The following is a 24,800-nucleotide window of genomic DNA, read 5'->3' on the forward strand; positions in this document are numbered from 1 at the left end:
AGCCACCTTCGAAATGCGCTTTGTTCCACCCACTGTCTTTACTGAACATCGGCACAAAGATCTAAGCGACTCGACGATCGCCTCTGATCTCAATACTAGTGGCACCAGAACAAGCAGGTTTCGTCCCTAGTAGAAATATGACTTATAATCTGCGGACAGTTTTTGGGGCAATTCAGCATACAAGAAATGATGTACAGGCAGTGGCAGTGCTTCTTGATATGGAAAAAGTGTTTGATTCTGTTGAATGGAAGTTCACGAAGCATGTCCCTATGAGGTTAGGGTGCATTTTCCTTCAAATGGTAAGCGTCCTATACAATTCCGCCACTGCCCAATAAAGGTCGGTAACATGGTCTCTGATCAGATTAGTATTTCCAGAGGCATAGACCAGGGGTGTCCGCTCTCCTCGATATTATATGCACTGGTTGCGGAGCCGGTGACCTGCGCACTCCGGAAATACCATAGACACAGAGGTATACGCTTCCCTATACGCTTCCCGGGGTATGAGCTGATTATCTCCACATATGCTGATGATCCGTTGCTGTATGTAAGAGATCCCAACCGTAACCTATCATCTATAGTGCGGGAGGTAGTTAAATTTGGTACAATGTCAGGGCTTAACGTCAACTGGACTAAGTCAATCATCTTCCTACTTATGCCAGCTACAACTCCTTTTACCCCGGATTACCCTTTGAGATGGACAGAGGAACTGGCGTGCTATTGGGAATCATGATCCATACCGATTCGGAGGTTGTGCTTAAGGAAAAGTATGGGGTTGCAGTCCGCACACTGGAAGAGGATATAGATAGATGGATCCGTCTCCCATTGTCGCTAGCAGGTAGGGTCTCAATAATGAAGATGGTGATACTACCTAGGTTTTTGTTTTTATTTGCCAGCATCCCTATGGTTCTGCCTGGTACTTTCTTCCATACACTCAATAAATTGTTAGTTAGGCTAACTTGGGCTGGGAAACATGCTCGGGTGAAGTGGGAAATCCTCACGCTTCCATATCATTTGGGGGGTCTATGCGCCCCGTACCTTGATCTATACTAAGGGGCAGCACAAAGTGCCCATGCCCACTACTGGATGCACGGCCTCCCCAGTACTCCGCACATACAGATTGAGAAGGCAGTGGCTGCACCTCACCCACTGCCGGCCCTATTATTTAGCCCACCTGATCGCAGAACTGGTATTCTGGATTCTGTTAACACGACTATCCATGCCTGGCACCAACTTCTGAAATTGCAAACTGGAGCTATTTTATACTCTCCAGTGACACCACTGGATTGGTGTCTATGGCTCCCACCGTGCAAAGACAGGGGAGTAATCAGGGCATTACCCTATGAGTATTCTGACGATAGAAGACATGTTCTCAGAAGGCATAGTGAAAAAATGGGACAAGGTGAATACACTGGAACAAAATGCCTCTGCTCACCAGACTCCAGTTTCATAGAACAAGACATGCGTTGTTGGAAACTCTGGGAAGTGACCTTGTGGAGCCGCCCGAAGTGGTCCCTCTTAAACTATATGATTAAATCTGACTCCCCAACCCAGATAGTATCTAACAATTACAGACTTTCTCAGGGGTACAGGGCAAATTACTACACTAATGCCGGTTAGCTTGGCAAGCAGACCTGGGTACAGTAATGTAATGCAATGTAATTTGAACTTATATAGCAAAGACTGTCACCCCACAGATATCCTGTTATACCCTGTTATCAATGTGCATACAGATGATTATTGAATATTGAGTATTGAATACCTCGTATTACTCTTCCCTCGGGAAGAGCCATGTCTTTAAACTCTTCCTGAATGGAGACAGAGTATCGATTTGTCTGACATTTAAGGGGAGATCATTCCAGAGTAGTGAGGCTGCTACACCAAATGCTCTGCCACCCATCCTAGTCTTCTTGAATCTCATAGTGGTTACCAGATTTGCGTTTGATGAGCAGAGATTTCTCCTGGTGGTATACCAAATACATTTTTTCTACAAGGATGTCGGACCCAATCCATGCTCTAAACACACTGCAGAGGGATTTGAATTGTATTCTCTGACCGATTGGTAGCCAGTGAAGGTCCTTCAAAGCTTGAGTAGTTGAGGATCTGTGCTGTCTATTTAAAGCCAGTTTGGCTGCTATAGACTGAATCCTTTGCAACTTCAGTAACACAGAGTTGGGCGCTCCCAGATACAATGAGTTACAATAGTCCAGCCTGCTCAGTATTATGCTCCTCACTACTTGTGATCTGGTAGTGGCAGGCAGCAACGGGAGGATCTGAAGTAGTGATCTTATCAGGGAGAAACAGATACCAGCTGTTTTGTTAACCTGTGACTCCAGCTGAAGGTTGTCATCCATCAAAACCCCCCCGATTGCGCACTGTTCTAGCTTGAGACAGCATCTTATCCGTAGGGGTGAGTCTGAATCCGGATGGGTAGAGCCGAGCTTTTTCAGTTGTGGAACAGTATACTATCTCCGTTTTTTCTCCATTGAATTGTAGGGAGTTACTTCTGAGCCATTTTGTGGTGTTTTGCGTGCACTCCTGGAACTTATCCAGCAAAACTGCCTGGTTTCCTTCTAGAGAGAATACCAGTTGTGTGTCATCTGCATAGTTGACTAAGTCAATGTTAAAGGACTTGATAATAGGGATAATATGTCTAAAGCTTGATGGACACTGGGGGTCGAGTGAGGGTTTCTTGAGCAATGGATTCACCATTGCCTGCTTCCAGCCTTCTGGAACAGTTTCTTTTTCCAGTGATTGGCAGCATAACTCCCACAACCGAGGGAATAATTCTGAATGAAATTCTTTCCATATCCTCTGCGGAAGGGGATCGAACGGTGAGCCAGAGGACACATTCAGAGCTAGTACGTTAAATATTTCCTCAGTGAGAATTTGAAAGCACTCTAATATTGGAGATTGATTACCGTCAGTTGCCACTTCCTGACGCTCTGTCGCTATTATTGCTGATGAATCATTTTCCACATCCAGGCTGCTTTTATTATTTGATTTGAAACCACCAACAATCTTGTTGATCTTTTCATCAAAATAGACAGCGATATCGTCGCATAGCTTTTGTGTCGCTCTAACCTTATTGCTTACGCACGCTGGATTAGATATGTCCTTTATAATGGTAAAGAGAGTTCTTGTACTGTTCAGTGCCTGCAGAATAGTTTTGGCATAATATTTGGCTTTTGACCTAGAAATTGCTTCCTTATATGAGGCCTGTATTAATTAATTTCAACGCTTTTTTTGTTTGATTCATCGTAGGACCATCTCCCTTCTCCTTCAGCCGGTTTGCATTTTTTTCGCATCAGTTTCAGTTCTTCACTATACCAAGGGGCTGAGGGTTTCTTTCTATTATTTAGCCTTTCTACTGCAATAATCTGATCTAGGGTATAGTTTATTTGCTCACAGAAGATCTGGTAATTTTGTTCCACCGACTTACTGGGTGCAAATGTATTCTGTTCCGAGAGTAGCGGTAACTGCCTGTTTTTTAATAGCTTAGCCTATTCTTTTCCTTTGCGGAAGGTTGCTGACTGATTCGTATTACTATTTAGACTGGGCAAAGTTATCACAAAGTGAATTAGGAAATGGTAAGTCCAGCATTGAGGTAGTACTTCGACCACCTTTGCCTCCCTATTGTTAGCGAATATTAGGTCCAGGATGTGACCTCCTTGATGAGTTGGCTGGAGTACCAATTGGTGCAGATTGAGGCTCTCACATGCTTGCACCAAATCTCTGGGTGGTGGGCCAGAGTTCCCATTGTCCCAAAGATTGAAATCGCCCACTATAATCATCCTTGAGTGTGTTAGAGACATATTGACAAAGGTGTCAATTAAAGCTTGATATTGGGGGTTTTGTCTTCTGGGAGGCCTATAACACATTATTCCTGATAGCACTACTAGACAATACAACGTGGAGATTTTAAACCGGGTCTATTACACCCCTGAGAGGCTGCACATATATGGATTACTTGACTCTGCAGAGTGTGAGTGCTGTGGGGACAGATTGGCAGACTTTTCCCATCTGGCCTGGTTGTGCCTGAGGATTGCTAACTCCTGGGTTTTGATTTTTAAAAATGTGGGCGACATTATTGACATGACATTGACACCTGAACCTATGCTGGCCTTATTGGAGTATTCCAAGCCTGTACCTAAAACTGTCCGTAGGCTGGTGGATATGGTGCTGCTGATAGCTTGGCGAAGAGTAGCGATTTGCTGGTTCCGGGGTCCGACTCCCACAATTGCATGCTGGTCGAGAGACATGGTGTACTGCAGTACGCAAACTGAAAATTACAGCGAGCTCCTTCCCCCACGTAACCGCCCTAAAAACTTCTGGGGGCTGTATAAAACATATTTGCTTACCAAAGACGCTGAGGCAGCGAATGCTGATACTACTATGCATATTAAGAAGAGAAAGGTGCAGCCTTGGAGCTATTGCATTAGCTAGCAAGGTTGCTGATAACTCAGGCTTAGAGTTTAGGCTTAGCGTGTCTAACGGATGATCTGTGTTGTACTAGCAGAATAGAAAGGCAAAAAGCTTGATAGTAATGTGAATTAAATTGCGTGATGATGCTTGGCGAATTAAAGGCGAAGGTTGAGTGCTGTATAGGGCAATAATGGTAGACTGTGTCTAGGGCAATAGATTATATACAGACGGCTATGATGTATATTATGCAAAATGTTATATGCTTTTCTTTGATTTGCTGTATGACTCTGTACTTCTTTGTTATTAACAAAATGCTAATAAGGTTTTCACCCCCCCAAAAAAAAAAAAATGTGCCTACAAATTTCAGCTACAACGGAAAAGCTGTCAACTATTGTGTCTAACGATGTAACCCAAGGGTCCGGAGCACACTGCCAATTAAGCTCACCCTGACTCTGTGCTTTGTTCCAGAGAAATCCTAAATTCACTCTATTTAAGAAATTCCAACCAATTTTGTTCTTTGACCCACTCTAACCAGGCAAATCAAAATTACATTTCAATGTGTCATTCAAAGCAAGGTTATGCATATATAATACAAAGAAAGACATAACTTCATTCCTTAAGGGTTCGTCACAATAATTGGTCATTAGGCAGCATTCATTACAAACATTGCATTCCTGTTTCTTGCCATTTCCCTGCACACCACCAGGACTAGCAGATGAGAATGGAAAAGAGTATTGTATTAGAAGTATAGCGCCACCGTAAAGTTAATGCCACCCTTATCTGCTTTAGCTATTCTCATGATTAATACACATATTGCAGAAGTTGGAAATCTGAATTGAGTCAGATCTAAGACTAAAGAAAGGTGACCTACTTAATAACTCTTTTATTTCTAGCCATTACTTTGTTTAGCATTGCTCTTACCACCCTTCGTCCTGATTCGGCTCCAGCTTCCATATTTGATTTAACGGGTTAGCACCGGTTTGCAGGGGGGTCACAGGTTGTCAGATTTCGGAATGGTGGGTGGAGGAAGTTTTTGTAGGTGTGGAGTAGTATGGGATTCCTATTCCATGAGGAATGTGTGTTGCGTCCTCTTTTTTAAGAGGTATTGCACAGTGCCCCATCTCTCTTCACTTGTATGAGTCTTCATTTGTTGGTAATATGAAAATGTATATGAGTAAAGAGTAACACATTTTTCTGTTTAAGTAATTGTTTATGCATCATGGTCCTTGACCACAAGTCCTCTCAATTCTCACTTATTTAAAGCCTTCTCCTTTGTCATTCATTTTTTTCACACCATTTCTTGTCATTGCTTACTTTATTCCATTCAGGGCATTATTGTCTTTTGCAATATGTTTTAGGTGAAAACCATTTTTAGAGTATTCTTTTCTTTCAACAGGTTTGGTAGACTTCTTGAAGATCTGGACAGTTTAGGAGGTATGGCATTTACACCAACCCCTCTTAGCACATCAGAGATAGTGTTTTAGCCACTTTACAAAATAACAGTGTCATACATCATGTTCTAAGAGTGTCTTTATTTTGAAAAGTTGTTTATCTACTGCTTTAGTTCTTTCATCAATGACTTAGTGACCACTTGCCTGCATTACAACAATTATGATTTCCTAAAATATTTTACTTGTGCTCATAACACCTCTTGTTTTTAGGATTAAAACTATGTTTAGACAATGCATAGTACCTGTACATTGGATAAAGAGTTCAAAGGAGAGCTCCGTTGTTCAAAGGCAGCAGTTAGGATTTGCATTTGGGCAAGAATGTTGCAGCACTAATAGAAGACAGACAATTTAATGGTTTCAGATTATAAATTGGTACTTGAATTATGCAGTTATGCTGAACATCTTTATACCTCAGGGTTGTCTGAATTACGCACGCATAAAAATCTAGTTATGTGACACATCTTGCCAGTAAATTACAAATATTTTTTTCATTCTTTGGAAATAATCTAAAGTTGGAAATTCTAGGGGTGTCTTTCACTTAGGCAGCTTGTCAATTTGGTCTTTACAATCGCATAGGCCTCTACTTTCACCAGTTCCTCCCCTGGTTTCTACTTTCCTAGAGAAGAGCCGCTCCATTCCTAGTCAGTTGCCTGTGGGAAAGAAGGGAGACAGCGTGACCGTCAGATCTCAATGTTATCTTAGATTTACAACTGCTTTCTTTCCACTTAAATTGATATTGGGCATTAGCCTTTTCCTTACTTTACTCCCCTCCCCCCCCCCTCTTTGGTTTCTTTTTTTTTTGTGTTGTTGGACTGTTTGTAATAAAACCCCATCCCTAGACTACTGCTTCCCTTCATGTTTGAGTATGACTAACCTCTCTTTTATTTTTTCCCCTTCTCTTTGGGCTTGGGGGATCTGATCTTCTCTGCAAAGCCTTTGTTTCAAACAAACTGGTAACACCATCGTGTTTTAAGTTTTCCAACCAATGGTGGTTTTACGGGCAAGTCTAAGGCTGCATATCAGCACATGGGCTTCTCTTGCTTTGCCGCTGACTTGGCATGGTAAGGAGAGGTGTTTGTCTTTATTTTACAAGCTTCTGTTGTTCTCTTGACAATAAGGGGTGCTGAGAAAGTTACAGCAGTGTCCCATTTTCTTCATTCTTCAGCTGTTTTCTTGATGGCTTAGAATGCCGGAGAACCTGTGGCACTGTCGCTCTCTCACCCACCCCCCCCTCGCTCCATGTGCCCGAGCTTCTGCTAATGTCTGGGACGCTGAACGAATGGCAGTGATCTCTATCTCCTAGCTACTGAAACATGAGGTTCCAGAGTAAATTTTCCATGATGCACCGGGAGGTAAAAGAAGGGGTATTTTTCCTTTTATGAACACTATCTCTTATTCCCTTTCGCTCACATTGACATCCTGATAGAAGCGACTTGGCCCAATGGTTGCTCTCATATTTACTTATCTTAAGTCATTCAAAAATTGTAGGAAACCATGGGCTTAGACAAAAGAATGGCAGTAGACCAGTTGCTATTCAAAGGTTCTATTACACCCTTGGATGACAGGCTTTCAATATACTTCTGTACTGCCATTCTACTTACTTTGGATATAATGGTACTTGTGTCGTGTTTATCATGAAATCTAACCTAATATTTCTTAAAAGGTTTGGGAGACTCTTGCCTGAGAGGAGATATGCTATGTGTATCAATTAAGTCAATTAAGTGAAATGTTTCACTCCGCCCGCGGAATGTGCTGTTTCCACATTGCTCTGGTAATGCGGAGTTCGGGACAAATTATGGGAAACGTTGGGGCATAATGTTTTTTCCCTACTAGGCTCCATAACTGCAAGCGAGATTTGGCATCCCCATGCATGATTTTTCAGTAAGTGTGGTCACAAGTGGTTGCGGTCTGGGGGATATTTCTCCAGTAGATTTTGCTGGTGCTCGAGAAGATTTCCGCACGGCATGGTGCAGTATGCACTGATTTTTCAGTGCTGCTTATGCTACTGGCGCCAACTTGCAGTGTGACATGCAGATTTTCTGCCTGTTGGTGGAACTCCATGGATTTCCGCGGAGTGAAACTTTGCGTATTCCTTCCACCCCTAGTTCTGGTAGTCCTACCACCTGCAAGGGTAACCCTTTGCGGGGTATACATCCTTCCTGTGATTTCAAATGCCCTGACATCTGACACTCACCTGCAAGAAACAAAGCTCAGCAAAATTGCAAGCTTACCAAACAACTCCTACCTGTTAAATAAAGGAACAAATCCAAAACACTATTGACATCCCACAATTCAGAATATTTTGTTTCTGGAGAAAGGGATAGTCTCATACGGCTAAGGAGTTTGCACACTAATGGATGCTGGCCCATTTGTATTCTGACAACTGGCAGATGCCATGCTGAAATAGTAGAATGAAAGGTGTTTACAGACTGTAAACCATACCATGGAGAGCCAGGTCCACCAATACATTCAGTATGTTAACTACATCTGACACCACAGGATCCAAGTCTCATTGAACACACCAACCCATCCATCTCTTCCAAGCAGATCTGTATCTCTTGGTTGTGGTCTGTGCCCAGGTTTTTGGATGGTTCCTTCAGCGTGTTCAGTTAATCCTGGGATTGTCCACCGTCTCCTGTAATACTCTATACGATCAGATGAAGGCTGCCTTTTGTGCCATGTTATGGACGAGATCCTCCAGAATCGTGAGAATGTGAGGATGATGGGGTAGATGGATTGGAGAATCCCAAGAAAGTTCCAGAACAACTGGAAACCATACTTAAGACTTCCAAATTGGGGTGATGATCACCACCTCTGCTGCCTGTCGTCTTATCTGCTCTGATGTTCTTCTGATCACAAGAAATGGAGGGAAGGCATATCCCTGCTCCCACTACCAATCCTACAGGAAGGCGTCTGTTGCTGATACTTCTGGTCCGGTCTCTAGCTGAAGAACCTGGGAATCTGCCTGTCTCGGCAGGAGGCAAAGAGATCTACCGGGAAGAGACCCCATTGCTCGTTCAGTGCGTTGAACACGGTGGTGTCCAATTGCCATGTGCTTGACTCTTTTTGATACCTTAAATTCCAATCCGCCACAATGTTGCCCGACCTGGGAGGTATTCTGCTGTCACTGTCATTTGATTCTGGAAACAGAATTGGCAGAAACTTTTGTTGATTTCTGTCTGAATCTGTGATTGTGTCCCTCTGAGGTAGTGTATGCATCGCACTGCCTCGATATTGTTGGTCTTCAAAAGGACGAAGCACTGTGTCCTCTCCTTAAGCCATCACTTTATTACTAAGGAGCCCACCAGGAGCTTCAGGCAGTTAATATGGAGACTTTGCTCTTAATTTGACTACCTTCTTCCGGTAGAAGACTCTCCATATCTGGCACCCCATCCAGTGTGACTGGTTTCCAACTCTTAAATAAGATCCGGATCCAAACTGAAGATGGATCAGCCATTCCAGGCTCCCATGTGGTTTAACTACCACCAGATCTCTTCCCTGGAGTCTTCTGAAAGTGTGTTTCAAATAAATCAGACCCCTTCTCATGCAAGTTGCTTTCAAGCAATGCAGCGCTCTGTAATATATTGGTCCTGGGAAGCCCACTGTTCCTCGCAATGTGGCTCAGTGAATATTTTGTCTTTGCAAGGGTTCTTCTAAGGTCCTGTCGAATCATGCACATCCTCTTGCTTCGGAGGCTGAAAGTGGCTTTCACTAAGTCCTTCACAAATCCCTGAAATTGTACCGGGATCGGTTTGTCGAGGACTTCTCTCTGTTGATGACAAAACACAGACTCTCACAGATGGAAATTGTGATTGCTAAATGTAATTGAAGTATTTCCCGTGACTGGTCAATCATCGGGATTTAGGTGTTCTTGAATTCCAGAGGCACCAGCAGTGTCGGAGATGAATGCCTCCATCTTGCAGTAGCAGAAACCAGACACACAGTTCTACAAGTTCATCATTGGCCTGAACCTCTTGTACCATATTTTCCACTAGGAATATAATGCCGACAATGCCTCTGGGATGTTGGGAGGATCGTGAGATAGCATCTTCTGCGTCTAGCTCAACTACCTTCAGGTCTAATAGACGGGACTGTGCCTCTGGGAAGACCAGGGGGAGGGACAATACAAGTTGAAAGGAGAATCCATCTAGAAATCCCAGGCATCTTAAGTAATGCAATGCCAATTGTGGAGGAACTTTGCCAATCTGACCCCTACTAGAACCTGAGGTGATGATGGGACACTTAGCGGAGCACAAACTGCTCTTGGATATGCCCCTTGAGGACCCTCTGCTGTTTTGTGCACGTTCTGTACCTTGTAAGTGGAAGAAGCTCCCAAACAGGATTTATCTTGTCAATACTGAGCCCGATTCACAAAGGCAATCTGAGACTAAAGTCTAACTTTACCACTTTTGGTATTACCAGAAGTCGTAGAGTTAGGCTTTTGTTTCAGATTGCCTTTGTGAACCAGGCCCTCCGTCTTCTGGATTATTTCCCTCTCTGGGGGGCATTGTTAAAGTATGGGTGGCCAGCCAAGCACCCCTTCCTCTCCTGGCCCAGGAAAATTCCTAGTGTCAGACACCTTCTTAATGGAGGCCTGGACTTGGCCAGAGAGATGAACGTTGAGACAAATTTTTGAGTTCCTTAATAAAGGAGTCGCCAAAAAGGTCGCCCAAAGCTACAGCTACAGCCTCTGAAGAGTTTGAGATCCTCTTGGATCAACAGGGTCCTGCTCTACTCTGTTGAGATGGGGAATGTTTTGGTACCTGTTATACCTGGCATCTTTGGCGTGGTTTCCCCTGTCTTTTTGCCTCTGCCTCCTGTATTTTAGACGCGGTGCTGGATTTCGTTTTTGCTGGTTTAGATGCTTTGGGCACTTTGCCACTGCTGATCAGTGTCAAAGTGCAAGTGCTCCCTGTGTAAATTGTAATTGGCTATCCATGATTGGCATATTTTTATCACCAAGAAGTCCCTAGTAAAGGGCACTGAGTGTGCCAGGGCTGGTGATAAAAATGCTACTAGTGGGCCTGCAGCACTCATTGTGCCACCCACATGAGTAACCCTAAAGTGGTGTCTCAGGCCTACCACTGCAGTGCCTGTTTGCAGTCTATGAACTGCCATGTCAACCTGGTCAGTGTCCCCACTGACCAGACCTAACCCTTCCCTTTCTTTACACATTGGTCACCCCTATGGAAGGCCCAAGGTATCCCCTTGGGCAGGGTGCAGTGTATGTGAAAGGTAGAGCATGTACTAGTGCAGGTGACATGCTCTGGTAGTGAATTACAGCTATTTTCGTTTTTCATTATTGTAAGGCTATCTTGCCCATAGACTATCATGGGGAATGCTGGCTACAGTGGTTACCTGCATATCTTCCCATAGGAACAAGATAGGACATAAAAGTCTGGTATCCCTGAACTCAGAGTTTAATAACACATTTTTTTCAGGAAAGGTGGTTTTTAAATCCTGTGTTTGAGAGCAGCACTTTTAGAAAGTTGCTGGTCTCTTGTCTGACCTTTCTGTGTGCCTTGGCCTGTTTGTGAATTGAATGTCTGGTTTGTGAGTGACAGGGGCTGGGTGGCTTCCAGAGGCTGAGTGGGCCACCCCTGGGCTGAATAGCTCCATCTGCATCTAGAGTGGTGGGAGGGGGTAGCACCTGGGCCCGAATAGGGCAGTGCCTGCCTTCAACAATGCTGGCTCCACCTCCTGCTGGTCGGCTGATGACCCTGCCCCTCTCTCTGAAAGGAAAGGAGAGGCCAGGAAAACAAAGTGCTCAAGGAACACCCAGAACTGGTTCAGACCGGGCTCAGAGCCCTCGTGCACAAAGGGAACAAAGACTTTTAGGGGTATAAGTACAGGACCTCAGACTACAGAAAATTAGATCATCCTGGAATCAAGAAGGAACCTCTGCCAAGGAGAAAGCTGGAAGACTGAAGAAGGAAGACTGTCTTGCTGTGTGCTTGTGGACTACCTGCAGTTGCTTTGCTGCCAAGGAGAGGGGAAGGACTTTGCTTTGTGCTGTGTCCCCTTGCTTGAAGGAATCTCCAAGGGCCTGAGAAGAGCTGGCTCCCTGTTAAGAAGTCCCAGGAACAAAAGGACTTCACCCCCAGCTTCCCTGAACTCTACTGAGAGAGTTCTGTCTTTCCCAGAGTGCTTGGGCCTGTTGTGGTACCTCTGGAAGTTGTACCTGTGCTTGGGAAGCTGGAAATCAAGATACTAAACGCTTTCCGAAAAGTTTCGCGCATCGGTCGCGTGCTGAGCGCATCACCGTCCATGTGAAGAAATTCCCACCGCAGCGAAGATCGAGATCGTCGCAGCGCCTGTTGCCGCTGCAAGAACCGACGCATGCTTCGCTTGCGGAACGCATCGCTCCGGTGCGGGAAAAGTACCATCGCTGCAAACATCGTCGCAGAGCCTGTCGTCACTGGGTGAGATCGTTGCACCGCCGGCTTGCGGACCGCATCTCGTCGCTGCAAGGTTCATCGCAGAGCTATCGCATCGAGGGGCCGCAGGAGGAGAAGATCGACGCTGCACCGCGCAACGCCGCCGCACCTGAGATCATCACCATCCTGAAGATCGTCGCATCATACGTTTTGCAAGCTGCTTCCACCGAAACCTGCGCTATGATTCCACACAAGGTATCGCCCCATACAAACCGGAGTCTCCGCAACACGCCCGCTACGTCCAGCGGGGCTGTTGCATCGCCTCCCCAGGGTCTCAGGAGTGACGCATCGCTTGCTTGTCAACGCTGCAGCTTTCACTTGGAACTTTTGTCGCATCTAAAGGTACTGTTGGCTAAAACGTGACGCAACTGTGGACTATTTTAACGAAACCTTAAGAACTCTTTTGAAACCATATTCTTGAACTGTGTATGTTGGATTTTTTGTCGTTTTGGTCTTGTGTAGTTTAGATTAAATACCTTTATTTTTCTAAACTGTTGTGGAGTCAATTTGTGGTGTTTTCACTGTGTTACTGTGACTGTTGGTACAAATACTTTACACATTGCCTTTGATAAGCCTGACTGCTCGTGCCAAGCTACCAAGGGGGTGAGCAGGGGTTATCTAAAGAGTGTATCCTTCTTACCCTGACTAGAAGCAAGGGTCCCTATTTGGACAGTGGTACCTATCTCTGCCAATTAGAGACACCCAGTTCTAACAGTACCCAATACATTAATTACCCGTTGGGGCCCGCCTGAAAGAGCAGATGTGATTGTGTTTTGAACCGAAGTGTTCACCGCCTCCCCGATGTGGAGTATACTCCTCTTTCTTCTACTGTAGGTAGGAGTCACCCACTTGGTATATTGTAAGCTGTATTAGGGCCAATAAGTACATGGGTGGTGTCTAATTATGATGTGGTGTGAGCCAAAAGGATGCACAACAGTGGGTAGGTAAGGTGCTTGTTTCACGGGAAGTCATTGTTTACTTCTCTATGTCACGCTCCTTGCCGATAAAGCCTTCCCTCACAACCTTTTGGGTTGGATTTTGCAACTAAGGTGTTCATATCCGTTTGGGTGCAGTCACCCAGGCTACACCTGAATCTAGGTATCATTACAGGATTTACTCAGTATCGTTGTCCCAGACTTCTGAACTTCACTACACACACTTTTGCACAGTCCTGAAGAAACCCCACTGGAGACCACGAGAGGCATGAAACATGTCGACCTGATACCATCAGTTGTTCTCACCTCCAGCACTAAAATACACAGAAGGAAAATGCTCCCTATTCTGACTACCCTGTCAAGAGTATTCCTCTTGACTCCAGTTTTAACCATATCACACTGACCCCAGAATAAAGTTCCTCACGGTACCAGTGTGATATTTTTAACTCACTAGCACCACTCCCCACACACCCGCCCTCACCACTGCGGCATTCCTCGAAAAGATCTCTGACAAAGAGCCCTCTTGCTGGGCCTGTGAGGGACTGCAGCGCCACCCTCACGAGGAGCAACGCCCGATGATGAAGCATGACACCCGCTTGGGTGTGTGATGGCAGTTCCTTAACAAGGAGGAATTCCACCCCTAAGATTATCAAACCTACACTCCTTGACAGATTTCCTGTCACTTGTCCTTCTAGTGAGTGGACTGGTCAGCTCTTTCCTAGGAACAGCTACCCTTTAGTGATTGGAAAGTGAGCCAGTAGGTTCCAGCAGTTTATAGAGTTTGTTTGGCCAAGGGCCCTGTCAGGGTTAATGTGGGGGTAAAACCCTGAATGCCTAGAGGGCTTGAGCCTGGACAGCCATTGTCTCATTATTTTGATGATTTACATTGTAGACCCCACTTGGAGGCTTCACACTCCAGGCTCACTGGGGGCACAGTCCTGCAAATACACACTTTTTTTCCTATAGGTAGATGTAAAGGCCATGTTATTTATGCTCCTATGACAGGAGCGGAGAAAATCAACTCTTGCTGCGCGGTTCGAGTGACTGACTATAGAGGTGAGAAGATCACTTACTTGCTGCAGGAACAGCGAAGAAGAGGAGGGAAAGGAATTGATAACGACTGTTGAAGAGACAACAGAAAGCTGATTGGGTGTTCTAATGTTCTAATTTTCGCAAGGCCCATGAGAAATATGGTTTATGGTTGTTTTCTGTCAAGCTTCTGGGCAAAATAAAGAAGAATGTTATGAATGTTGTGCATAATCCTCGCTTCCTTGTCCTTAACAGAATTGAAACTTACCTTTACGATTGCTAGGAAATCTTTCATCTCGTATCTTCTTTATACAGATCAAACACATTTTTTTCCCTCATTTTACACTTTCACAAACCTCTTCAGTTTTGCATAGTCCTGACGTGTCAGTCACTGGATGGTTTTACTCTGCCTCATATTTAACTAGTTTAAAAATGAGGTCACTATTTTCCCCTCTCACCAGGAACTGCCTTTCTAACTTGCTCATTCCACTTCACCAGAAACCTTGGTATTCGCTTTCCCCAAAGAGCCGTTAAACGTTGGTTAGAAACCACTTCAACTATTGAAAGTACAAGTGTTTTCAAAACATTTGCTTATCCATTATATGTGCAATAAAGTACTTTCTGCTGTACATAATAAGGATATTGCAGGTTACTGAGAACTCCTGTGACCACATAACAAACAAGGCCAAAGGCAGAGTACCTTTACAAGGTCTGCTGATTGCTATTCAGGTTAGATAGATCCGAAGAAGGGAAAGCCAGTTCTCATTTTTATTTCTTAAACTGCAGCAGTAATTATGCTCTGTGTCCTACGTTTTACCTTGGCTGTTTGCTCGGCCAGCAGGCATTATAACATCACAACTCAACAGTACTATGTTTTTTCACTGAAGCAGCTACGTCATTTTCTTATTACAGGTGACTAGCGATGTGACCACTCGACTGTAATTATTAAATTAGAGACGGGCTTTTACACAAAGAATTCAGGCTCCTTGGTATTATGTCACTAGTGAAATCTGTTTCTATAGTCTGTGTGTTAATTTGCAAAATTCAGTGAACTGTGTGAAGATGTGTTCGAAATTTGTGCTCTGAAGCCCAAATTGCATTTTATTTCTACAAGTTGTTCATGCTTTTCATTAGAATGTAAATATTTGAAAAGTATTGACAGCATTGCAGCAGTAATTTACTTACTAATGTAGGAAAAATAAAGGACAACATGTGAACATGATAATGAGACGTTTTGATCAATTCCAAAAGTGACTGCCCATAACTATAGATCATATCTGAAAGCTCTTTGATGGTGTGAGCTCTTAGTTGATGTTGGATGTTTTTGTAATATTATTTCAAATTTCCTGCCCCTATACCACAATCGTCCTTAAATGTGAGGAGGTGTAAGACTTGTTTCACATTTTGTTTGAGGGTGGTTTTGGGGGGTGTCAAGGAGGTAATTGACAAATTTGTGTAGCTGGGAATATCCTTGTAGATTTGAGTTCCCACGTATTTGTCAGGACAATCAATTTATATTGTAAATTTAATGTGCACATGCAGGTCTAGATAGAGTATTGTGTTCTCGTACGTTGAATTATTTTTTATGTTTTAATTTTACGCTACTTCAATTAAAAAGTAGCAAATGTGTGCTGCAGATAATAACTTAAATTATTTATTTACAGTACTTATTTGTTACACTCACACCAAAGTAGAACATACTGGGACATCTCCTTTATCAATAGTCACAGCTCTGGTGGACAAAATTGGTAAGTGATATATGCTTAACAAGACACCAAACATAATTGTATATGATTGGCATGCATTGTCTTGGTGATTTTGATGAAATAAATCTTGTCCTTGTACTGCGTAGACTCTCAAAAAATAATTTGTGGTGTGTTATTGATTCTAATGATAATTGTTATTAAAAAGACTTCTTTAAATGTAGTTTCTCTTTGAAGAAAATATAAATTAAAGTTCAATATTTCATAATTATTTCCAATGAACTGCCATATAAACAACATTGATAAAGTCAATTTCTTTGTGGCTGTTGGATAGTGCATGTGTTCATGCACAGAGCAAACTGAATACGGTCCAGATGCAAAGAGAAGTTGAAGAGTCAGGTGCTTGTTTTATAGCTTACTATGTCTGACTCCCAAATTATCTCTACCCACTGCTGAGTATGTTTCTTTGATCATTTTGGGTAATTTGCACTCTTGTTGTCCTGGAGGCAAATCCCGTAGGCGCTAGCATATAGCCAGTGCTGCTGCTTCCCATTGAAATTTACTTAATGTTATGGCAGACACTGCAGCAAAATTGCCCGTCAGTTTCATCCCTAAGTCCAGGGCAAGGGCTGCCACGTACTAATTTTTTTTTTTTTTTGTAACTCTTTTTATTAGTTGATAAAACATAAACAAACAAGGCAATAGAGGTAACACAGCTGGATACGTGTTCAAGGAGGGAGGAAAGTGCATTACAATTTAATACAAATCATCAGTGCAAAGGGGGGGCAGGGGGGAAGCAGAGTCATAATACGTTGGGGCTTAGACAACACTGGGAATGTCAGGTCAGGGGGGAAGAGGAACATCCGGAATATCGGAGAGGGGAGGTGTACATATATCACCCCGGTATGAGTTCCATTGGCCCCAGATTTTACCCCACTTCTTAGGTCTGTCGCGTGCCACATACACCGTTTTCTCTCTAAACATACACCAATCCATGTTCTCCTTCCATGCCAAAACAGTGGGCGGTCTCTGGGAACCCCACAACTGCGCAATATCTCTCTTGGCGACCATATTCCCAAGGGTCCCACACTGAGTCTGCGCCACATCATAATCATTCGGTTCCCAAACATTCAGCAAACAACGCCTGGCTTCGGGCAGCAGCGTAACACCCATGACCTCCTCCATCACTGCATGCACTCGACTCCAAAACACTACCACTTCCGGACACTCCCAAATTATGTGGAGGAAAGTACCAGTTAAACCGCATCCACGCTTACACAACCCATCCACAGAATAACCCATACGAATCAGGCGATGGCCTGTCACATAGATCCGATGCAGGATCTTAAGCTGCACGAGTCGGAGACGGGCCGGAATCGCGACCTCCTTGGGTGAGGATATCGCCGATTGCCAGTCCTCATCATCCAGCTCTAGACCGTCACTGGTCCAGACCTCTCTGAGGTGCACCAACAGGTCAACACGATCGTTGATCAATTTCTTATATATCAAAGAAATAGTGCTGTCTGGAACATATCCGTCAAGCACCCGATCTTCGAGTGGGGATGACTCCGGGATAGCAACACCTGCAGGAAAAACCGAACTCAACGCGTGGCGGATCTGTACATAACGGAAGAACTCCTTGTCACTCAGCTCATATTCTACCTTCAACTCCTCAAAGGTCTTAATCCTACCTTTGGCCCAAAGATCACTCACCCTGCAAATACCGATCATATCCCACTTCTCAAAGCCTTTCGTCCTCCACAGGCTGCCCAGTCTTTCAGACGCATAGAGCGGAGTCGTCCGGGTCAGTCGATCCGTCCATCCCATTGCCGCATTCGCACACTGCCACACTCGCACCGCTATCTTAGTGGGCCCCGAAAGTTTCCCTCCAGCAGATTTGGAATAAAGCGCCCTGTTGTAATCTCCACCCGGTAGCTGCCACTTATCCATCTCAAACGCAGGGTTTAACGCAGGACCGTACATTCCATGATTAATCGCTCCCAGCTGGGAGGCCCAATAGTATCGCCTAATATCTCAAAGTGCAATACCGCTGTCATACCAGGGAAGCGTCAGCTTGGCGAGGGCAATACGCGGACGCCCACCCCATTTCAAACGGCCTGTGCTGACTCTCCACCTCCCGGAAATAGCTCGCCGGAATGACATCAAATGTGTTTTGAAGCACGTATAAAAACCGCGGCAAAGACATCAGTTTGAAAAGAGCTGCATGCCCGAGGGGGGACAATGGCAGTCTGTGCCAGGCCACAACGTCAGATTTTAACCGTTGGATCGGAGGAAGCAGATTACGATCATAACGGACAACGGGGTCTAATGTAATAAAGACCCCCAAATACTTAAATCCCGTCTGCGTCACCTGTATGGGGCAACCGTGCGGCAAAGAGGGAGTGTCACCCGAGAGTACGTAAACACAGGACTTGGTCCAATTAATCACAAGGCCGGAGTTCCTCCCAAACGAGTACAGCACATCAAACAATACAATCAACGACTTTCGAGGCGACGTGAGATACAACAAGATGTCGTCTGCATAGAGTGATATTTGATTCTCAAAGTCTGGGGTCCACTGAATACCCCTCATCGACGGCTCCCACCGCAGCCAAGCAGCCAGGGGTTCCAAGGCGAGGGCGAAAAGAAGTGGGGACAACGGACACCCCTGCCGTGTGCCCCTCCCCAGAACAAAGGACTTAGAAACCCGGCCATTCACTGCAATCTGAGCCAATGGTTCCTCATACAAAAGTTTTACCCAGCCGATGAAACCAGGACCAAAACCGAACTTTGCAAGAGCAGCCCAGAGATATGGCCATTCCACTGTATCAAAGGCCATCGTAGCATCCAAGGAAGCCAAGATGGCCGGTGACGCTGCTCTCACAAGGACGCCATGCAGGCGCCGCAAGTTCAATGCTGTATTACGATGTGGAATGAAACCAGATTGATCCGGATGGATCAGGTCACCGATCACCGAGCACCCGTGGTTTGCCAGCAATTTTGCGAGGATCTTGGGCTCCGCATTTAGGAGCGAAATAGGCCTATAGGATGCGCAGCGATCCCGCGGCTTCCCTTCCTTATGAATCACCACAATGGTCGCAAGTCGCTGATCACGGGGAAGGGAGCCGATGTCTCGCGATTCCAGGAACATATCATGAAGATACGGCGCCATTTCGTCAGGACGCAGCTTATAAAGCTCGATGGGGAGACCATTAGGGCCCATAGCTTTTCCCGAACGGACAGAACGAATAGCAATTGCCACCTCGCCAACGGAAAGTGCTGCGTTCATCAGATCCCTATCTGAATCCGATAGGCAAGGCAACGCAATGTCTCGTAACAGCAGATGTGAGTCTTCCTCTGGTCTATCGGAAACTGGGGAATACACATTTCGAAAATGTTCAGCAAAACACTCCACAATCTCAACAGGATCAGTCACTCGCACTCCATCAGCTCTCAACCACAGGAACCACACGACTCGCCCTCTCCTTTCTGTCTAACCAAGCAATCAGATTCCCAGCCTTGTCTCCCACATCATATAGCCGTCCCTGCTGCTCTCTACTCATAACTCTAGCAGCGTCCGTTACCAACGCCCTGTAATCAAGTTGTAGGAGACTGAGGACATGAACCTTAACATGAGTGATACCCAACTCCAAATCCCCTTCCAGCTCAGCTATTTCGGATTCATTTATGCCTATCTTGGCGCCAGCGATTAATGATAGCGCCTGTCCACGGATAACCGTCTTGAAATCCTCCCACAGCGAAACAGAAGAGGACACAGACCCCACATTCTCAGCAAACTAGCGATCCAGAGACTTGAATAACTCCGCCTGGGTTTTGGGGTTACGGAGATACCAAGGATTGATCGGGGCCACCCGACCCTCAGCCCCCATCTTCGTGTCCATCAAAAGCCACAGTGGGGAGTGATCTGAGATACCCCTGGCCAGGTGTCTAACTTCCCTAACCGAAGAGGCCTGTGCTGCTGGCATCAAGACATAGTCAAGTCTAGAGAGACTACCGTGAGTACCAGAGTGGAAGGTGTATTGCGCCTGTCCCGGATGCAGCAGCCTCCAACAATCTACCAGTCCCAGCGTCTCCAGAAAGCCACCCAACCAAGACTGTGATCTCGTGAGGTCCCTGGGGGGGTAGCGGTCCTCCATACCGAAGACGACAGAATTGAAATCTCCACCCATCACCAGAATGCCTTCCGGAAGCCCCAGAACTACTCTCCCCAAATCAGCAAAGGTCGTAGTCTTCAGACCAGGTGGGACATATACAGAAAGTAGTGAGACAGTCTTCCCCCCCGTACTAATTTTAAATCTGTTTTATCACTTCTGGTAGACCATCTAATGAGGAGAGTATCTTGAGTCCTGGTATATACTGCAGCGAAGACTGTGTCTGAAGTCGCACAGTCCTCTACATGGGGAGCCTTCTCCATCAGCAAGGATATGGTAAGAATCCTAGATTTATCCTGAGGTCCCATATGGGGAAACGCTGCTTCAAGGTAATTTGTTTTCTGTGCAGTCCAGAGCGGAATTTCCTTCCACCTGATGGGAACTATCCCTATGACTGCATTAATTGTCTGTAGCTAAATGCCAGGTATAGCCAAGTGTGATTGTGCAGCTTGAACAGCCCTCTCAGAATTTACAGTCTTTGATCACATAACAAACTGTGTCCGGCCTCTATATAGTCTGACTAAACTATTATATAGTGTTCATACCTGTGCTGCTGTTAAATTAGCAGTATTTGGATGTGGTGTGTAGCTGACTAAGACTGGCCATGTTGCTCCCTCAGTGCTAAGGGGACTGTAGTGTAGTTTCCTATATTCCCAATAGGCTTTGCGCTTTGGAATAATATATCCTATAGATTTGACTTAGGTCAGTAGATCTCTATCGAATATACTAAACTTAATTGGGAGTCCCATCCATCTCAGAGGTCACTAGAAACTTTCTCAAATTCACAAGAAGGGATTTGTTTCTGACAGCCGCATAAACATGACAACTTTGTTTCCCTAGGACTGGAAAATATCTTCAGAGCCGTAGAAACAATAGATAAGTATTTCACTCAGTCAATCGTGCATCCTTCGTTTCTACAGAGTTGCAGAGAAATAGTGAGACGGGCATTTTCAATAAAAGGTTTATTGAACAGTCTTCTTTCTCATGCAAGAGAGGTGAACTGCTACAATCGTTAGACAGAATGCAAAGTAGAATGCGTACAGCGAGAATAGTATTATAAAGTAATACTGTAATAGCATTGTATGGTTTCTAAGCCATATAAAAATACATAAATAACAGACTAAAATACTCAACTGGTGCTTCTAAAATACCTACCAATGTACCTAACCTAGGTCTAGTACAAGGGAAGAAGTAAATATGGTCTTTAGCATAGATTTAGTGTTTTGCCAAGAATCTACCAAATTTTTGTCTAGGTTTTAATATTATTATTACAGGATTTGTAATGCGCATGGCTGCCTCAGCAATGAGGCGTCCCAGCGCAACCAGAAACCAGACAAGAGCAGGGAAACACAGCGAACGACAGGTATCACAGAGTGGGAAACAGCAAAGTCTTCAGAGATTTGCGAAACGTCAGAAGGCTAGGGGTTCGCTCGAATATTTACTGGAAGGGAGTTCCACAGTTTGGCCGCCAAGAGGCCGAACGAACGGCCCCTTGCCCTCGCTTTCCTAACATGGGGTACACAGACCAAACCTTGATTGGCCGAACGCAGAGCTCGACTAGGCAGGTATGGCTTCAATAGGCCCAATAGCCCCACCGGGGCTTGGAGCCTCAAGATTTTATGCGCAATGCAGAGCACCTTAAACTGTATGCACGCTTCGATTGGCAACCATTGCAGCTTCACAAGAACCTGGGCCAAGGAGTGAGATTTTGGGAGAGCAACTAACATGCGTGCGGCTGTATTCTGGACCCTCTGCAGGCGCTTGATGCTCGCTTTATTGGCACCTAAATATAAGGCATTGCCGTAATCAAGCCTCGCCAGGATGGAAGCCTGCAAGATGGTCTGGCGCACTCTGGGAGGGAAGAAACCAAGCAAAGGTCTCAGTCCTCTTAGAAGCTCCAAACAGACTGTGGCTACAGCTTTTGTCTGCTTATCGAATGTTAGTCCAGTGTCGAGCCAGACACCCAGATTCTTCACCGTCTCCTTCGGCAACGGCGCGGGCTTCAGATGATCAGGCCACCATTGCTCTGACCAGAGTCCCTGGTCCTTCCCAAACAGTAAAATCTCGGACTTGCTTGCATTCAGTTGGAGGCAATTAGCCTTCATCCAGGCCGAGATGATCGATAGGTCCTCCTTAAAGTTCTCCAAATTAGTCCTGTATTTCTAGCTGAGTGTCGTCAGCATAGGACACCAAGGACAGCCCCCGGCCTCTGGCCACCTCCGCTAAAGGTCCCACATACAGATTGAATAAAAGTGGGCTCAAGATGGAGCTTTGAGGAACTCCTCTGCCCAGAGCATGCTCGTGAGAATGAAGCGGTGGTACGGACACTTGGAACGAACGACCTTCCGGCCAAAAAGGACCAAAACCATTCCAAGGCAGCATCCCTAATGCCGATCGACCAGAGGCGCTGAAGGAGAATCTCATTGGACACCGTATCAAATGCAGCGCTTAGATCCAGAAGGATCAAGGCCGCAGAATCATCTACATCCAACCTACTACGGATGGATTCCGTAACCGCCTAAAGAGCGGATTCCGTACTATGGCGAGGATAGAACCCGTGTTGGGATGCGTCAAAGATATTATGCTCATCAATGTAGTTGGATGAGATGGAATTTACATGTGCCTCTTCCACTTTCGCCATGAAGGGGAGCTGAGATATTGGGCGATAGTTGCCTGGGTCATCTGGGTCTAGCGATTGCTTTTTTAACAGTGGGATAATCTTAGCGTGCTTCCACGCCCTGGGGACGGAGGCTGACTTCAAAGAGAGGTTAACCAGTTCTAAGGCCACTGGGGAGCTAAGAGGGAGGATCTGGCGGAGATGATTCGCCGCCAGCGGGTCAGCCGGCGACCCCGACTTGATCTTAGCACTTAGGATCTGAAATTCCTCCAGCGACAGCAATGGCAGAGCCAACACGCCATTATTCATCCCCAATATCTGGCCCTGCTAGCCCAGCGTTTTCAGTGTGGGTATTCCCTGTGGAGAGGCCCCGATAGATCTGCTCCACTTTTTCTACAAAGTGGAGAGCTAATGCCTCACAATGATGATTAGAGCCTGCCGGGGAAACCCAGCATTCTTCATATTTTTGAGCAGTTTAAAGATGGTTTTAGTAGGGTTGGAGCTTGTCAAGATTTGATCAGCAACAAACTCTGCCCGTGTTTTACGGATAAGCTTATGATAATCCTTTACTGCCTTGCGGTATACAGCTTTGGCCGATGGCTCATAAGAGCGACGCCAGACGTGTTCCAACTGCTTACACCCCTTCTTTGCATGCGTTAGAAGGTCAGTGAACCAAGGATTTGATGGACCACGACCCTTACCTCCCCGTTTGGCCGGGATGCAGCTGTCCAGACCTGCTATCAGCCAGTCCTGAAAGCACACATGCGCTTCCTCGATATCTAGAGGAAGCTGAGGTCTAGATTCCGCTAATCGCTTGGCGAGCTCCTCCTGATCAAGCTTGTGCCATGGCCGTTTTACCACAGCAGCCGGGCAGATCACATCAACTCTACTCTGCCACAGTAGAGAAAATGGGATAACTGAATGGTCAGTCCATGTCAGCGGGACCGGGGGGAGGATTTGTAGGCAGGCTAAGTTGGAAAAAATGACATCAAGCAAATGCCCAGCCGCATGTGTGCCCTCCAAGACTAACTGAGGCAGCTGGAAGGCTTCTAAATCTGCTAAAAAGTGAGAGATCTTCGCCTTTTCCTCCAATTCGAGGTACAGATTAAGGTCCCCTAGAATAGTGAAGTTGGCCGCTTTGCTAGCCATACGTCCAATTGTATTTACTAGATCTTCACAAAAGTTCCCAGAAGGCCCAGGGGGTCTATAGATTAAGGGACCAGACATGGTCAGGTTGCTATTCAACTTTATTTTAAAGAGAGCACTCTCACAGCCCGCAATGTCTTCCTTTGCTAAATTGGCAGCAACTGTTGCTTGAGTTTTCACCGCAATGCCTCCCCCTCTACCCCCTCTCTGTTTTAATCAGCTCCATACCTTAGAATGAAGGAGGTCTGGTATCTCTGTCTCGGGACTCGATTTCCCAACACTCCGCAAGGGGAGTCAGAAACACTGGAGCTGGATTTCTCAGTAGAGGAGGGCAGCTTCCTGATCAGTGCGTAAGCTGGAGAGTCTGCTTCTTTCGGGACTTGCTGTAGCGAGCTGCGTCGGGCAAGTAGGTCGTCGAACTGCTCCAAACCACCGTGCTTTGCTATAGCAAGTGAAGGTATATTTATACCTTGAAGGTTTGTAGGAAATGCCATGTTTGACGTAAGTCGGGCATATGAACGTTATGAATGAACCCCTAAGGAATAGATGTTCATTGTAAAACTAACTGAGTTGTTGGTGAAATCAATATTCAAGCAAGGGGAAGTCCCTAACGGCTTAAGCTGGTTATCCAAGAAATCGTTGTGACGTTTGGTGAACGGATGGAAGTAGCCATGCCCGTATTTGGGTTGCATGGGCTATGCCTAAATAAGGGCTTGATTTCTATGCCTATATAAGGGCAACGTGGATTGAACCTATATAAGGGCATGAATCCGGAAAATCCATTTAGAATCTAAGGCGCCATACAACATCCACTCCACTTTCTTATGTACGACATTACTAAGTTTTAAACACGTTAAACATATATAAACATGATGTGTTAAAACACAC

The 24,800-nt window shown here is 45.4% G+C and overlaps 1 protein-coding gene across 2 annotated transcripts in view; it reads left to right on the plus strand.

Annotated features, from left to right (window-relative positions):
- Positions 1 to 24,800, plus strand: part of ACOT9 (acyl-CoA thioesterase 9) — a 597,782-nt gene that overhangs the window by 169,431 nt on the left and 403,551 nt on the right. For both annotated transcript variants that reach the window (XM_078657838.1, XM_078657840.1), the window contains 2 exons: positions 5,819 to 5,856; positions 15,939 to 16,022. In XM_078657838.1, the coding sequence (XP_078513964.1) occupies positions 5,819 to 5,856; positions 15,939 to 16,022 (122 nt within the window). The remainder of the gene's footprint in view (positions 1 to 5,818; positions 5,857 to 15,938; positions 16,023 to 24,800) is intronic.

This window comes from Lissotriton helveticus, chromosome 8 (genome assembly GCF_964261635.1).
Source record: "Lissotriton helveticus chromosome 8, aLisHel1.1, whole genome shotgun sequence".
NCBI lineage: Eukaryota > Metazoa > Chordata > Amphibia > Caudata > Salamandridae > Lissotriton > Lissotriton helveticus.